Source organism: Sturnira hondurensis, unplaced genomic scaffold, assembly GCF_014824575.4.
Source record: "Sturnira hondurensis isolate 20B ecotype Veracruz unplaced genomic scaffold, ASM1482457v3 Scaffold0006413, whole genome shotgun sequence".
Lineage (NCBI taxonomy): Eukaryota > Metazoa > Chordata > Mammalia > Chiroptera > Phyllostomidae > Sturnira > Sturnira hondurensis.
In genome coordinates this window covers 26,185,517-26,203,291 of record NW_028079044.1, presented here as the reverse complement: position 1 = coordinate 26,203,291, position 17,775 = coordinate 26,185,517, and the positions used below count along the sequence as shown (strand labels likewise).

At 43.3% G+C, this 17,775-nt stretch overlaps 1 protein-coding gene across 3 annotated transcripts in view; it reads right to left on the bottom strand.

The window, feature by feature from the left end:
- VPS13B (vacuolar protein sorting 13 homolog B) overlaps positions 1–17,775 on the bottom strand; it is a 690,921-nt gene that overhangs the window by 27,792 nt on the left and 645,354 nt on the right. For all 3 annotated transcript variants that reach the window (XM_037048265.1, XM_037048266.1, XM_037048267.1), the window contains exons 53-54: positions 16,561–16,688; positions 16,142–16,341 (exon numbers count right to left, since the gene is read on the bottom strand). In XM_037048265.1, coding sequence (XP_036904160.1) covers positions 16,142–16,341; positions 16,561–16,688 — 328 coding nt within the window. The remainder of the gene's footprint in view (positions 1–16,141; positions 16,342–16,560; positions 16,689–17,775) is intronic.

The window sequence follows — 17,775 nt, the reverse complement described above, 5'->3', positions numbered from 1 at the left end:
ACACCATTTTTAAAAAGCCATTATTTTATATAATGTATGAAGTAAGTTAAGTGCCTTTGTAGGCTCACAGGCACAGGATCACTCCTTTGGCACCAACCTCTGCCGGCCCCTGCGCCCCAGCCAACACTCCCTTCCCACAGTGGCTGTCCACAGCTCCGGTGCACACCCAGGATTTTAGCAGCACGTGTGAGAAACCAGAGCCCCCTCCCCTCAGAGCGGGCAGGAGGGCATCAGAGGGGAACATTTACTGTTCTGCACATGGTCGGAGTCATCCTCAGGCGCTGCGGAAGGGGCACACTTCTCCTTTCTAAGATAATAAAAGTAAGGCAAGTCCATGGTTCCTGCCAACAGCCCAGCCCGCAGGACTCAGGAAGCAAACGCACCCTAAACCTTGAACATTCTCCTGTTTCTTCAGAAAAGAAAGTGTTGTTTGCTGGGTGGCCCTTTCACTTATCTTTAGAATGGAGGAAACACAGACTTGAGTTCTGAGGGCCTGTCCTTGTCTCTTCACCTCGGACAAACAGCTCACAGCGCCAAGCCTTCCGTACAGTGGCAGCTCTAGGGGTGAGGGAGGAATTGGCCTCTGTCAATCAGGTCCCTGAGGTTTAGAACAAATCCTTGTTTTGGTCTGATGGTTTGCTCATTTGGTCATTCAAGCAATTTTTCCACACCCAAAGAGGATTCACAATGACTCAGTCACTATATGAGGCACTGAGAAGATATAATCACATCCTTACAATGCTTGCAACTCAAGCTGTGAAAAACCTAAGCGCACAGATGATGAGATAAGAAACACTAACAGTTTCAGGGCAGAGATGTACAAAATGTTTCTCCCACTCAGACTGTGAACCATCCTGGTTGCTGTATAAACTTATGAGGGCGGTGGTTATGTGTCTGGTACTCAGTAAAGATCTGAATGGGCATTATCTCATTGTAGCTCCCATGGTGGTTTTAATTCTCTGCCCCTTGCAATAGGGTATGGCCATGACTACTTTTGGTTAATGAACTGATGTGTGTTGCTTCTGAGTCAAAGCATGAAAGAAGCAGCCTTCCTCTCCTGCAAAGACCAAATGTTGTAGATCCATGGTGGACCAGATCCGACCTGCTGCCTGTTACAATAAATAAAGTTTTATTGCAACACAGCTCTGTTCATTTATTTATATACTATCTCTAAGAGCAGAGTTGAGAAATTGTGACAAAGGCTATATGGCCTGCAAAGCCTATAATATTTACTATCTAGACGTTAAAGAAAAGTTTGCTGAGTTCTGCTCTGGATGGTTGTGGTAGAGTGTTACAAAATCAAGGATCTGCACATCCCAGGACCCAAGCCTTCGTTCGGTCCCTTCCCATACTGAAACAGCGCTCAGCCATGTGGCCTTTTTCAGCTAATGGGGTGTCAGCAAACATGAAGTAAGAAGCTGCTTGATAAAGCTTATTTCTGGGGTTGACCCTCTTACCGCCATGTGAGGAAGCCAGGTGTAGCCTTGCTCAGGAGGAAGGACCATGTAGTGAGAGAGATGCCCAGATTTCCCAGCTGACCTCGTCCCTCAGCCAACCCTCCAGCTGAATGCAGCTATATCAGTGATTTCAGGCTTATCCTGCAGAAGCCACCCAACCAAATCCTCAGAATCCAGAGAAGTTAATTGCTATTGTTTCAGCTCCGGTATGGTTTGTTACAATGAAGAAGATGGAAGATAATGGACCCGTTAACCTGGGTCCCTGAGCAAATTTGTAAAACACTGGCCCTCTCCCTCCCAGGACAAACACTAGGTACATGGCATGAGCAAGAAGAGAATTCTAGGATTACAATAGGCAGCATAACCAAGCCCATCTTAACAGACATAGATAGTGGTAACAGAAGTAGGGTTCTAACAAAAATAAAAATGTGTCTTAGGCTTCATTGAAGTAGAAACTGATAATGACCTCTTCTGGCCAAGATGGAGGCGTAGATAGACATGTTGGGCCTTCTCGCACAACCAAAAGAAGGACAACAAATTTAAAAACAAGAACCAACCAGAACTAACAGAACATCGAACTGCATGGAAGTCTGGCAACCAAAAAGTTAAAGAAGAAATATTCATCCAAACTGGTAGGAGGGGCAGAGTCAGGCAGCCAGGTGGAGAGGACTCAGGGTAAGGTGGCAGCTGGCAGACCAGGAGGTCTCACACTTGCGTGCAGATAATCCGGGAGGAACAAATGGGGAGTGAGACAGACTGTGAAACCCAGGGTTCCAGCTTGGGGAAATAAAGCCTCAAATCTCTGACTGAAAAAACCCGTGGGGGTTGAGGCAACAGGAGAAACTCCCAGTCTCACAGGAGAGTTCGCTGGAGAGACCCACAAGGTCCTAGAACGTACACAAACCCGCCCACCTGGGAATCAGCACCAGAAGGGCCCAGTTTGCTTGTGGGTAGTGGGGCAAGTGACTGAAAACTGGCAGAGAATGGAGCGAGCGTCATTGTTCCCTCTCAGATCCCTCCCCCACATACAGAACACCTAAGGCTCCACCCCTTACTATGTAACAGGAGTGCTGAGACAAAGAAAAATGGCCCAAATGAAAAAAAACAGATCAAAGCTCCAGAAAAAATACATCGAAGTGAAAAAGAGATAGCCAACCTATCAGTTCAAAACACTGGTAATCAGGATGCTCACAGAATTAGCTGAGTATGGTCCCAAAATAGAGGAAGTAAAGGCTATGAAAAGTGAAATAAAGAAAAATGTACAGGGAACCAACAGTGACAGGAAGGGAACTAGGACTCAAATCAACTATGTGGAGCAGAAGGAAGAAAGAAACAAACATTTAACCAGAACAGAATGAAGAAACAAAAATTTAAAAAAAAAATGAGGAGAGGCTTAGGAACCTCCTGGACAACTTTAAACGTTCTGACATCCGAATCACAGGGGTGCCAAAAGAAGAGGAAGAGTAAGAAACTGAAAACTTATTTGAATAAAGAATGAAGGAGAACTTCCCCAGTCTGGTAAAGAAAATAGACTTCCAGGAAATCCAGGAAGCTCAGAGAGTCCCAAAGAAGGTGAACCCAAGGAAGAACACACCAAGGCACATCATAATCACATTACCCAAGATTAAAAATAAGGAGAGAATCTTAGAAGAAGCAAGAGAAAAGAAGACAGTTACCTACAAAGGAGTTCCCATAAGACTATCGGCTGATTTCCTAAAAGAAACCTTACAGGCCAGAAGGAGCTAGAGAGAAGTATTCCAAGTCATGAAAGGCAAGGGCCTACATCCAAGATTATTCTGTCCAGCAAAGCTTTTATTTAGAATGGAAGGGCAGATAAACTGCTTCTCAGATAAGGTCAAGTTAAAGGAGTTCATCGTCACCAAGTCCTTATTATATGAAGTGCTAAAGACTACTTACCTAAGAAAAAGAAGATGATCAAAACTATGAACAATAAAATGATAATAAACTCACAACTATCAACCACTGAACTAAAAATCAAAGGCAAAAATAAACTAAGCAAACAACTAGAACAGTAACAGAATCACAGAAATGGAGATCACGTGGAGGGTTATCAGCAGGGAAGGAGGGGGAAAAGGTACAGAGAGTAAGTAGCATAAATGGTTGATACAAAATAGACAGGGGGACATTAAGAATAGTATAGGAAATGGAGAAACTGAGGAATTTATATGTATGACCCATGGACATGAACTAAGGTGGGGAGATGTGGGTGGGAGGGGGTGTGCAAGGTGGAGGGGAATAAAGGCGGGAAAATGGGACAACTGTAATAGCATAATCAACAAACTATATTAAAAAATTAATAATGAAGGCTACAAACGGAGATTTATATTATGAAGGGGCAAGACATTCAGTAAAACTGTTGTCTGAGATCACTTGGGAGGTTGAGCATAAATCTAATAAATTTGTAGCTCTAGAAGATGAGGTTTGGAAACAAAACACTAGTAGTGGGTGTTGGTTGCTGTTGGCTGTGTCTGGCCATGTGTTATGAAAAAGAGAGAAGCTCAGGAAGGAATGTGCCAGTTTGCAATAAAAATGAAAAAAAATAGATTTCAGAAATTCAGGGCCTTGCAAAGTTAGAAATGTCTTTAAACCAGAAACAGGAAGAGATTTTGTCTTTGGACATGCAGGCAGATGAATACTCAGCTTTAGGGCTATATATAGGTGTACACTCACCTTCAAAATGTTTGGATTGTTAAACTGACTCAGAAAAACATTCAAATTAAGAGTCTAAATTTCCCACAGAAGTTCTCTTAAATCCAGGGAGAAGTAGGGAAGCAATATAGTACAGAAGTATGTCTTTAAAAAAGTACCATGTTGTGGTTACTGGCACATGGAATTCCCTGAAACCAAGCAGATAAGAAGTCTACTGAGTTCCTGAGAAGTTACTGCTGCCCAATAAATCATGAGCACAGACTGAGAGAGAATGTGATTATTTGAAACTCAAAACAAGCCACACCTCTGGCCAAAGCAGAGGGCCGAGGGCAGATGCAAGGCCAGGAGGGGTGATGGGAAGGCAGCACGTGCAGGCACAGAAACGGCTCGGACACTGCTCCCGGCGTCCGAGGCACAGATCCCACCACACGTGCTCCCAGGGTCTCAGAGCTGTGGATGAGATGCCGCTGTATGTCTCCCACTCTTCCTCTTCCTGATTTGGATGGACTATTGTTGTGTTAGGCTGTCCTGTTAGATGGGGGGCGGGGGAGGGGAGCAGATGAGTCCATGGGTCTCTAGAGAGAAAGGAGTCACATCCAGAGTCGGGGAGCACCACTCAGAAGTGCTGGGTTCCCAGTGGGGTGTGGTGACTGGTTAGAACCCTGGGGAGATTTGTTTGTTCTGCGTGTGGGGAAAAGAACGAGTTACTGAATCTTTGATGGCCAAGGGGAATTTTTTCAGTCATTTGTTATTGCCGAAGAAGCTGGCCAATCCTGATCAAAGCTGCCAAATAGTTATTTTTTACTTCCTTCAGGTCACACGGGGAGCGTGGGTGTGTGTGTGGAAGGCTATAGGCAACACACAGGAAAAGAGGTGCTGATTTTAGCACAAGATGTTTGGAAAACTCTGTTTTGTCATTTGTATCTGTGCTAGGACACTCTGCACGGCGAGACTCTACGTATGCGGGTTTGCTGTTTCAGGCCTGAATCCTGCTTCCCACTTAGTACTTGATCTTTTACTGCAATTACAAATAAGAAACACTTTAATATAACTTGTGCTGTTCTATATATTGTCATCTTTATTAAAATTATTTATTATATTTATATCTAACAAATAATAGTTTTAAAAATTACTCCAGTTTAATTTTACTGAGTAAACAAGTTACAAGGTGACACATAGTAAATAACTGCAAATAATTCTTGGAAGTCTCTCTCTCTTTCCTCCTCTCCTTCTTTCTCACTTTCCCTCCTTACGGGCTATATGTGACAATCCAGTGGTAATCAGTTGTAGTTGTTAAGCACCCTGGCACTGCAGCTGGGTTAAACGAGGTCTTTCCGGCGCAGATGTCTGGTGGGTAGCTGGAAACACGGAGGTGGAGCTTCAGAGGGATGTGGGGGCCAGAGAGAGTTACCTGGGAGTGACTGGGTGATGGTAGCTAAAGCTATGAGATGAATTGGATCTTCCAGAGAGAAAAAGAAGGGAGATGAATTTCTTTGGCGATCAAGGTATGAAAAGAAAATAGCAGAGGCTTGAAGCAACAGTGATTAACTTCTCAGGATTCTGAGGATTCTAGTGTCTCATGGTATTCTTGTAAGCAAGGTAGGAAATATCTTGTATAGTCCAGTTAAAAAAGTGCTTTTACATGTATTTTCCTAACTAAGAAATGTGGGTTAGTGGACAGTGGGTTTGGTCTATCAGTAGCTGACTGACCTCACACATTAGGGAGTTGTCTAGAGAGGCACTACAGCATGTTGTCCTTGTACTTGTCCCATTCAACATACTTAAAGACTAAAATGAACATGCAGAATACATGCTTACGACATCTATAGATAAAAGAAGGCTACCGTGGATACTTGATATGTTGGATGACAGCATCACAAGTATTAAAAAATGTTTTTCCTCATCTAAGGCCATTTTCCATGGTCTGGAAATCACATTTACTGAAGGAATGATTCAAGGAACCAGAAATGTTTGGCTCGGGTAAGAAAACACTTAAGGGAGACGTTGAAGCTGCCTTCGAATGACTGTAGTGTTGCTGTCGAAGAGGAAGCAAACAATCTCTGATGCTCCGGAGGGCACGACCACGAGGATGAATGAACAGAAGCTGCAGAGCATGGTCTCAGCTTGGTCCCTGCAGTCACCGCTGGAGGAAGGTCAGTCACCACAAATGCGCCAGCGGGCGTTTCCCGAGGTGCAATGTCATGGAAGGAGCTCTTGCACTGAGTAAAAGGGGAATTAGAAAACCTCCCCTAACCTGTGTTTCCATGAACATTCTGGTAGCATCTTTGCAGTCAGGGCAAAACTCCAAAGGAAAGACAGTGACCCCAGCTTGGTGTAGGAAAAACAAGTGGGCAGGGGCGTTGTCAAATAGGAGCAGATCCAGGTTCTAGCCTGATTCTGCTTAGGTAGTTACAAACCTGGCTGTGAATGAACTCTTTAAGCCTCAACTCTCCTACCAGTTAAAAAAAACATGAAAATTTGTGCTCTATTTTAGAATTTTTGTGCTGATCAAAAGCTCTTAGGACATTAATTTAGTTACTGAGGTCTTTGAAGGCAGGAATTATGCCTTACTCGGGTCAAAGGGCTTGATACGTCCTTGGTATGTCCTCAATACAAGCTGACAGAATAAATGAATGGAAGACTGTAGACTGTGGATGTGGAAGTGCTTCACAAATGGTACAGAGCTACACAAACACAAGGAACTGTCATCTCCCCCTCCCCCCCAACTATCTGAGAAGAAAACAGGAAAAAGAGGGACCCTCCTACATACTCCTGCTAAGTCTAAGATCATGAGAATTTACTCAATCTTTTAAGAAGAGAAGCTACCTGCAAAGGGATCATTTTAACTTGCTCCTTTTGGGGTTCAAACTGCTCATCGTTCTCCACTCAAACAGGTCAGACATTGCTTTTCGTAAACAATTCAATGACTCTCCATGGCTTGTAAGCTAAAAGCCGAAATCCCTGGCTGCAGAAACAGGGTCCTGCTGGGTCTGGCCCTGTGTGTCTCACTTGCCCTCCCCCTTTTCTGTTCTCTTGCACCACAGCCCCACAGCCTCTCGATTCCTGAAAGGACCACATTCCCTCTCTGAGCACCAAAGCCTCAGACATGCTGCTTTTTTTTTGCCAGGAAACATCCCCCACTTTCATGTCTACTTACTGTCTGCCCCTCTTTGGAGGTACAGAGAGGCGAGGTCTCGTACCCAGACTTCTCTGCAGAGGCCAGACCTCCCTGGCCAGACCTCCCTGGCCTCTCAGCAAACTAGTCTGCTGTCCACTCGGCAGCACAGCTGATCCTTTCCTTCATAGCTCTTACCATCGATCCTGGTAATCCCACAGCATGTGTGATTGCTTGCTTATTTTCCATCTCCTCCACAGGCAGCCTCCTTGAGAGCAGGGGCTGTGTTGTGCATTTTGTTCAGTCCCAGCACCAAGTTGTAATTCGTAGTGCACACTAGTTGACTGAATGACTGAAATGTGCCTCACAATGCTTGTATTAGTTAAACGACAACTACTAGGTTTTGTTTGCACCTCTTTTGTTTTGAAATTTTCAAAAGAATGTTCCCAAAGGTTTCTGATTATCAGAAATCAAAATCTCATATGCTATGAGAGGATTCTAAACTACTTCCCTGATAGAATCAAAATTATGAAATAATGTCAATGCAAGCTTATTTTTTATTGCCTCTGCTTTTTTATTGAGAATCTAAAGATCACAGTCACATTCTAGATGATAGCACCAGTGGCCACTGCAGGGCCTCTAAATGGGGCTGGAAAGCCGAGGGACCGATACTCAGTGGTCAGTACTCTAACCAGGCGTGAGCCGCTGCAGTCACACCCTCACCCCAACTTCACAGTCAGAACGTGCGCCCTCTGCGCTTTCTGGTCTTCCTGACAACTCGTGCGCCAAAGGATATTTCTTTTTGTCATTATAAAGTTACTTTCTTCATCCTGCTTTCCATATTCCACTGCAAACTTATACAGCATGACCCTGTCCTGTTTACAAAACCGAGGCAAGGGGCCTATCTATGACGACGACAGCTCGAGGACTCTCTCCTGGCGGCACAAGGGGGATTTTCTGGTGTTTTCCTTCTGTGTTTTGAAATTCACTCCGTGTGCCTCGGAACCAGGGCTGGGGAAAGGGTCCTGGAGGACAGACAGACTCCTACAGAAGAGCTGCTTCCTTTCATCAGAGGACACAGCTCCCTCCACTCCCCAGTGATTTATACGCCCGGGTGCGTTACTGAGGAGATGTTGGTGAGGGTATGAAACAAATCTCCCTGCAGGAGCGGAAGTAACCCACAGTCTGCAGGACATATGGCTCACAGCTCCTCAAAGATTAATGGGAACATGACACTTTGCTGGTCCGCAGGCCAGGGACGATAAGGGTGCTGGGAAGAGTACCTCCTCTTAGCTTTGAAGTATCTCTGACTACAAAGGTTTGAGGAAATTTAGAGTGAGTGGCAATCCCCAAAATAAGGTTTGGCAGGCAGAAGGCCTATTGTAAAGAAGCCCCCAGACATACACAAGCAAGGTTTTGAAAATCTTCAAACTGATGCAGGAGAGTACAGGGACCCTTGAGGAACAATGCAGTATTTATTTTGTACATTAATGAGACAGCAGTGTCTCCCAAGGCTGCACAGATTCAGCAGACTTTCACTGTTCATCCAATGAGCACTGTGGATGGAAACCACACCCCTGGGCATTTGGGGGTCACTATAAATGCATCTCCAAGATGAGTGTGGCCCCCAGGCTACTTGGCTCTTCCTGTCCCTGGCTGTGTCCTCCAGCTGCTTCCACAGCCACAGCACTCCCCGGGTCCTCACCCCTTTCCCTCTCTTTTACAGAAGGTTCATTCTATACTTTACAAAAAACTTATTAAGGCCATGGAGTAGCAATTCACTCACTTTTCTGGCCCATCCCTCCAAACATCTCTATCTACACCTGTGCCCCTCATGACCTCTTTTCCACTGTCAGATTAGAGGACAAGGCCCTTCTGTTCAAGTGGGATTACAGGCCCTGGGCCTTGAACTTGTCTCTCTGGGCAACTCCTTGCTCATAGTTTCCACTTCTCCTTGACTGATGCTTCTCCTACAGCATACAAAGAGCTTCTGCACCTCTGATTTCATTTACTTCATGGCCACACTCCTTGAAAGAACAGTTTTCACTCGTTTCTCCAGTTCCTCACTTCCATTTACTCTGAACTTGTAATGTAATTGTTCTCTTGCTTCCCTCTTTCCACCATCTTACACTCTGTACATCTTCTGGGGCCTTCACCCTGCCTGGGTTTTCCTCCTCCCTCTCTTCTTCCTTCTTACTCACTTTTGCTGCACTATATCACATGTTGGAGTTTCCCCAGGGTAGGCCTGGGCCCTTCTTTTTCTTTTCTCTCTGTAACCTCATCTTCCCACATATTCATTCATTTGATATTTATTAACATTGTGCTGACAGGTACTATGCTATTGGCTGAGGACAAACAAGGCAGGTACCTGACAGCCAGGACTCTTGACTTGGTAGAAAATCATTTGAGCAGTAAGTGAAATTAAATGTCACAAATGTTCTATGAGCACACAGAAGGTCCTGGAGGTGGGGAGGTGTCATAGGTGTGAAGAAGACACCCTGGAGAGATGAGAAGGTGCCGGCAGGACTGGGGAAGAAGGGAGGAATCCCGGGGGAGGGTGCTGCAAAGCCGCTCTGGAGCCAGGCAGGTCTGCATACCATCCCAGGCCCCTCTCTTGTAGTGCCCGGGGAGTCCGGCCATGGGACTCTGGAGGTCTCAGTATTTACTTCTGTAACACAGAGACGATAGTCCTATCTTGTATTGCTATTGTGAAGGTTAGATAAGAATGAATGTAGGTTTTTGGAGAATCCAAGATGGTGGCACAGAAGGGGGATACACTCACTTCCTCCTAGGGTTGAACTGGAAGTATGACTAAAATACAGAACAATCAGTCTGAAAAACCAACTGAAGACTAGCTGAAGAGCAGTCTTATAACCAAGGATTTACAGAAGACACATCAAGACTGGTAGGAAGGGTGGAGACACTAAAAGGCCTGGCCCCACCCCCTGGGCAAACAGTTGAGGTTCTAGAGGGATATCTCAGCTATCAGGGGAGGGTTTCCCCCTCAGGAGCATGGCTCCCCAAGCTGAGTTCTCCAGCCCAAAGCACCAGAGCCAGGAAGAGGTGCCCATATAACATGTGGCTGGGAAAACCAGGAGGGATTCTGTCCACCAGGGAAAGCCAGCATCTGTTAGAGACACAGGCACCCTCCCAAAGGGCCAATGCACAGAATCTCATCTACAGCCACTCACCCTGGGCTCTAGTGGAAGGAAAGCAGAGCAGACAAGAGTCACATGAGTGACTGGGGTCTCTGGCTCTGGGGAACAAGCTAAAGAAATAGCCGCCAGGATCTCTAGGCTGAGTTATTCTCCCATACTGCAGATGCCATCTTCTTGGGTGCTGCACTCCCCCTCCATACATCATCAGCCTGGGGGAATGCAACAGTCCCATCCTCTGGACTCCCTGTTGTTCCACCCTGCAAAACTCATGCACTAGGCTGGAGTGGAGATGTCCAAGCAGACTCAGGAGGTGTCGGCTGTGTGGCTTTGGGGCAGGGTCCATTCCCTCTGTTTTCCCATGAACTTGACCTGTAGTGCCTCCCAAGCAAGGGAGACCTGCTGACACTACCCTCTCCACTCCTGGTGGCTCTGCCACACTGAAGTCTGGCAGAAACCAAAACAGACTGAACTGTGTAGCTCTGGGGCTGGGGCCTCTCCGCCTGTCTTTACTCAAACCGGACCAACACCTCCCTGTAATGGGAGATCCACTTGCCCCATCCCCCTAACCCCCGGTGGTCCCACTCTGCTGAGATCGGGCTCTGGGCAAAATCTGGATATAGACTGAGTTGTATGGCTGTAGGAGGGGCCATTTCCCCCCTGCATGCCCAATTGCTGCAGCACCCTCCCTTCACACAGCCAACTCTTGGTTTCTTTGAGCCTGATAAACTCTGCTGGCTTCACCCTGATGACTCCCTGAAACCCTGCCCTACCACAAAGGTGTGTAAGCACCTAGCAGATGGAAGGTAGCCTTGACATATCCTGTGATATTTGCTGAGTGGTCACAGATCCAGCACTGGCCCCGAGTCTGAACCTGTATGAGTCTGGTAAACACCACTGACCCTTAACCTGGTGACTTAATGAGAACCTACCTACTGCATGCAATTGGAGTACTGTCAGAGGCTCTTTCCATGACTGAACCTAACAGGCAGTTGGCAAGTAGAGGTAGGTGGAAGTGGATCTCAAGGTGCCTTGGGGCTTTTGCTGACCTGCCTTAGAGGCTGGTGCTGGTAAAAGCTGGCCTTACTACACACCTAGGTCCTTCCTGCCACACCCAGGCCCAGCAAAGGAAGCAAAAAAGTATGGATTGCTTGTAGTTCATTATCCAGGACCAGAGAAAGTAGCTGACATTGGCCTGCACCAGAGTCCCTCCATCCCCAAGTAACCCAGAACCAACATACCCAGTGGCCAGCACCTAAACACATAAAGCAAATCTTAATGGACATAAAGGGAGAGATTGACAGTAATGCAGTTAACAAAGCAGGGGATTTTGCCACCCCACTGATTATCAATGGTTAGATCTTCCAGACAAAAAATCAACAAGGAAATGGTGGCTGTAACTGACACACTAGATCAGAGGGATTTAATTGATATTTTCAGAGCATTTCATGTCAAAGCAGCAAAATATACGTTCTTTTCAAGTGTACATGGAAAATTTTCTATGACAGACAACATGTTAAGACACAAAACAATTCTAAATAAATGTAAGATTTGAAATCCTATCAAGCATCTTCTCTGACCATCATGATATGAAACCAGAAGTCAATCACAAGAACTGAAAAACATACAAAGATTTGGAGACTAAATAACGTGTTACTAAACAATGAATGGGTTACTAATAATGACATCAAGAAAAAACTTAAGAGATACCTTGAAACAAATAAAAATGAGAACACAAAAGACCCAAATCTATGTGACACAGTGAAAGCAGTTCTAGCCCCAGCTGGTGTAGCTCAGTGGATTGAGCACATGCCTGTGAAACAAAGGGTCGCTGGTTCGATTCCCAGTCAGGGCACATGCCTGGGTTGCAGGCATGTACAAGCATTTCCCTTAAGATTTGGAACAACACAGGGATATCTGCTTTCATTACTCTTATTCAACATAGTACTGGAAGTGCTAGCCACAGCAATCACACAAGAAGAAATAATAAAAGGCATCCAAATTGGAAAGGAAGAAGTAAAACAGTCATTGTTTGCAGATGATATGATACTGTATATACAGAACCCTAAAGATTCCACCCCAAACTACTAGAACTGATAAATTAATTCAGTAAAGTCACAAGACACATAAAAATATCCATAGATCATTTTCATTTTCATAGATCAATAATGAACTACCAGAAAGGAAAACTAAGAAACCAATCTTATTTACAACTGCATCAAAATAAATAAAATATCTAGGAATAAACTTAACCAAGGACGTAAAAGACCTTTACTCAGAAAAGACACTAAAAAAAGAAAATGAAGAAGATACAAAAGAGTGGAAACATATACTGCATTCACGGATAGGAAGAATTAACATCATTAAAACGTCCCTACTTCCCAAAGCAATCTATAGATTCAACACAATTCCTGTCAAGATACCAATGGTGTATTTCACAGAATGAGGATAAGTATTTCAAAAATTTATATGGAACCACAAAGAACCTGAATAGCCACAACACTCTTTAGGGGAAAAAAAACAAAGTTGGAAGAATACTTAATACCAAACTCTACTACAAGGTCATAGTAAGCAAAACAGCATGGTACAGGCATAAAAACAGGCACATGGATTAATGGGACAGAATAGAGGGACCAAAAGTAAACCCAAACCTTTTATTCAATTAATATTTGATAAAGGACGCCAGAACATACAATGGGGTAAAGAGAGCCTATTGAATAAATGGTGTTGGGAAAAATTGGACAGATATGCAAAAAAAAAAAAAAAAAAAAAAAAAAAATTAAACCACCTTCTTATACTATTCNAAAAAAAAAAAAAAAAAAAAAGAAAAGAAATTAAACCACCTTCTTATACTATGCATAAGAATAAACTCAAAATGGATTAAAGTCTTAAATATTAGACTGAAACCAAGAAAATCCTAGAAGAAAACATAGGCAGAACATCGAACATTTCTCATAGCAACATTTTTTTCTGATTTATCTTTCCAGGCAAGAGAAATAAAAGGAAAAATAAACAAATGGGACTACATCCAACTAAGAAGTTTTTTGCACAGCAGAGGAAACCATCAACAAAATGAAAAGACAACCCACTGAATGTTTGCCAGTGATACATCTGGTAACGGGTTAATATCCAAAATTTATGAAGAGCTTACACAATTCAACACCAGGAAGACAAAAAATTCAATAAAAAATGAACAAAGGACCTGAATACACACTTCTCCAAAGAATACATACAGATGGTCAATAGATATATGAAAAAATCTCAATGTCACTAATCATCATAGAAATGCAAATTAAAGCCATAGTGAGAGAACACCTCAAACCTGTCAGATGACTATCTTTAATAAAACAACAAACAAGTGTTTGACAGGATGTGGTGAGAAAGAAACCCTTACGTACTGTTGGTCAGAATGCAGACTGGTGTAGCCACTGTGGAAAGTGTATGGAATTACTTAAAAAAATTAAAAATAGAACTGCCTTAAGACCCAGCAATCCCACTTCTGGGATTATATCCGAAGAAATCTAAAACTCTGATTTGAAAGAATATATGTACCTCTGTGTTCAAGGCAGCATATTTACAATAGCCAAGATTTGGAAGCAGCCCAAGTGCCATCAGTAGAGGAGTGGATAAAACAGCTGTGGTACATTTACACAATGGAATTCTATGCAGCCATAAAAAAGAAGAAATATTAGTCAGCTTTTGTGACAGCATGGATGGACCTGGAGAACATTATATACATGAAATAAGCCAGTTAGAGAAAGACAAATAATCTAACGAACAATATAAACTGATGAATGAAATAAAACCGGAGGCATGGAATCACGGAACAGACTGATAGATCTCAGTGGGGAGGGGGTTGGGGGTGACATCAGCCCAGGCACATATATGCACAAATGCGTAGCCCATCGACACAGCCAACAATGTGGTGAAGGCTGGGGGGAGGGAGAGGGCAGGGGTTTATTGAAGGAAAAGGGGTGGGGGATGGGGGACGGCAGTAGCAGTGCCAACAACAGCAAAAACAGAGAGAGACAGCTGTGGTACACTTACACAATGGAATACTACTTGACTATAAAAAAGAAAGAAATCTTACTTTTGCAACAGCTTGGACAGACCTGGAGACTATTATGCTAAGTGAAAGTACCATATGATATCACTTATATATGTAATCTAATGAACAAAAAAATTAACAAACAACATAGAAACAGATTCATAGATACACAGACTGACAGCTGTCAGAGGGGAGGAAGGTTGGAGGACTGAGTCAAAAATGTAAAGGGATTAAGTGAAGAAAACCCCAAACAAATAAAACTCACAGACACAGATAACAGTATGGTGATCACTGGAGGGAAAGGGAGCTGTGGGAGGTGCAGGAGGATATAAGGGGGAAGACGGCGATGAAAGGAGGCTTCACTTGGGGCGGTGAACATGCAATACAATATATAAATGATGTGTTGTAGAACTGTACACCTGAAACCTATATAATTTTACTAACCAATGTCACCCTGACTAAAAAAAAGAATGACTGTAAAGTGCTTAGCCCAATGCCTGGCATACAGTTAGTGATTATTAAGTGGTAATCATCATTATTACTGTACATATATTTATCACTTTAATATGTGTTTTGTAACCATTACAATGGGACCTACTTCAAAAGCTTATTGTGAAGATCAAATAAACTAACAGATATAAAGAACATTAAAAAAGTACAGCACAATATTATTTGGCCACAAAAGGGAATAAAGTTCTGACACATGTTATGGATAAACCTTGAAAATATTATGCCAAGTGAAATAAGCCAGACACAAAAGGACAAGTATTGTTTGACTCCACTTTTATGAGGTGCCTCGAATAGGCAAATTCAGAGGCAGAATGCGCAATAGAGGCCAGCAGGGGTTGTGTGGAGGGAAACAGGGAGTTGCTTAATGGGCACAGAGCTTTGGTTTGGGATGCTAAAATAGTGGTGATGGTTGGACAACATGGTGGAGTATTTAGTGCTACTATATAGTAAAAATGGCAATTAAAAAACTTACTGATTGATAAGAGAGAGGGAGAGAAACACTGATTTGCTGTTCCACTTATTTATGCATTCATTGGTTGATTTTTGTAAGTGCCCTGACCAGGGATCAAACCCACAATCTTGGTGTATATGGATGATGGCCATATATGGAAACCAAACCATATATATGGATGATGGCCTAAAACATGGCAAATTTTAAGCACAATAGAAACTATATGCTTGGTTCATGTTCCACTTACAACAAAAATAACAGCACTAATATCCGGAGTAAGACAGAGACAAATCAAGACATTTTATCTGTGCAGGATTTTAAAACTACACTTGTACTTGCAAAGTTTTATGTATTTCTAGGACAAAATGTATATTTTAAAATTGGTACACTTTCAAAAGAAGGAATTAAACTAGGGTTGGCATTATAATTGTCTTAAAAATCTAGCCAGTTGGATGACCTTCTGTGTAGAGAAGTCCTACAATTTTATTTCATTTTGACCTTGTAGTAGATCCAAGGTGGGCTTGCTGTTACCAAGTGCTCCTCTCTGGTAAACAGGTATAGAGTACACTTTAGAGATAGATACTTGCATTTGAGAATCAAAAATGAATACACACAGGCCCTCACACAGAGATGGGAAGTCAGGCATTTAGAAAACTATGTTAAAAATAGACAACCACTGAAACCTTAGAAAAGGGCATTTTCCTTTGGGCACTGGGGTAACATGTGGTCACTGACCTGGGTCCCAGGACCGTTGATGTCCACGGCATCACTCCACTCGGTCGTTACTTCACCCAGGGACTCCGCCCGCAGAAGGAGGCTGGGGAGCAGGTCTTGGGGCTTGCAGTCCGGGTAACTGGAAATCTGGTGATAAAGCTCATGATGGACTGAACACTCGGCAGGAACTTTTCGGCAATAAACTTCGAACTTTGGAATATCTAAAAAAAATAAAAGAAAAAAAGGCATATGTAATCTTAAGGTCTTGAAGACAGACTTAGGGATATTAAATATAGTGGGGCAAGGAAAACTTTTTAGGAAATTAATAACACTTTTATTTAAATATGCCTTACAGGATCACAGGTAACTAACTACTAAGAAAAAACCTCCAGAAAAAAATACAGGTTTTGTTATTATTTAAATTCAGTTATAAAATATACCTTTAATGTTTTCCTTAATAAGAACTGTTACTGGACATCTGTTGTGGAAAATTATTCGAGGACTAGGGTCTTCGGAGAGGGTTAAATAAGTCACTCCCAGGTGCTCTTGGTAAGTCAGCGCCACAGCCCTGGAACAGAAGCAACCGAAACAGCAGAAATACTTCAGAAAGAAATGCTTTCTCTACTGCATGTTTATTTAGACTTGCAATATTTAGAACTTCGTAAAACTTTCTTTTTTATAAACCAGAGGAAATGGTGTCTAGAAAAAGAAGGCCATCTTCTTCTATAGTAACTGCCACATATAGATTTACTGTTTTTTTCCCCCTGAAAACAGTCCATACATTTATCACAAAACTTTTTTTAAGTGTGAAAAATCATCTAAAGGAAACCCCCCCTAACCTCTACCACTTGGAGAGAACGGCAGGCAACCTCGTGTTTCACTTGCCCCCTCGGTCCACACGTGCCTTACACTGTCGGACAGGGAGGGCGCCTTCCCCGCAAACACGCCTGGTGAACTTCGGCCAACGAGGAGCTGTTGTGTTTTCAGAAGGACTCTGAGAGGATTTGGGTCCTCACTCTTTTTTTCCCCCTAAACGTAGGTAGGCTCGTAATGTTTGTTGTTAGTTTTCACGGTCATCATACTCTACAGCAGCGCCATCTGTCCACCAAGAACGAAGCTGCGTTACTTGGCATTAAAAGAACTGCTGTGTGGGCATGGGCTGCCTCCTTGAAGGAGTGGCAGAGTTTTTCGAATTCAGTACTACAAACTACCAAACAACATTTCATATGAGAGCAGGAAAACGTTCCCTCTGACGTTTAAGTTACATGGACTGGTTGTTCAAATTAATCAAAGAAATCAGATATTTGCCAAATGTGTGATTTCCCATCTGCTATTTGTCTTGTTCACCAGTGTCAGGCCCCTTCCCAAAGACTGTTTGCCTGAAATGCCAAAGAGAATGCCCGCTGGCATTTGGGGAATCGCATTAAAAAACCCTTCAAATGTGCCCCATTGGACCGAGGAGGGGAGAGAGCAGGAGATGGGGCAGCAGGAAGTGAATTCACTTTCAGAGCCCATACCTTGGACTAGCAACAAAGTTCTCTTCCCAGACTGATTTTCAAAGAGCTGGGAGAGCCAACCTTGGGAATTTTCTTTTCAGTGGTCAAGAAAGTGGGGGGCCAGAACTAACGGAAGGGATTTTCCATCTAACATCTTAT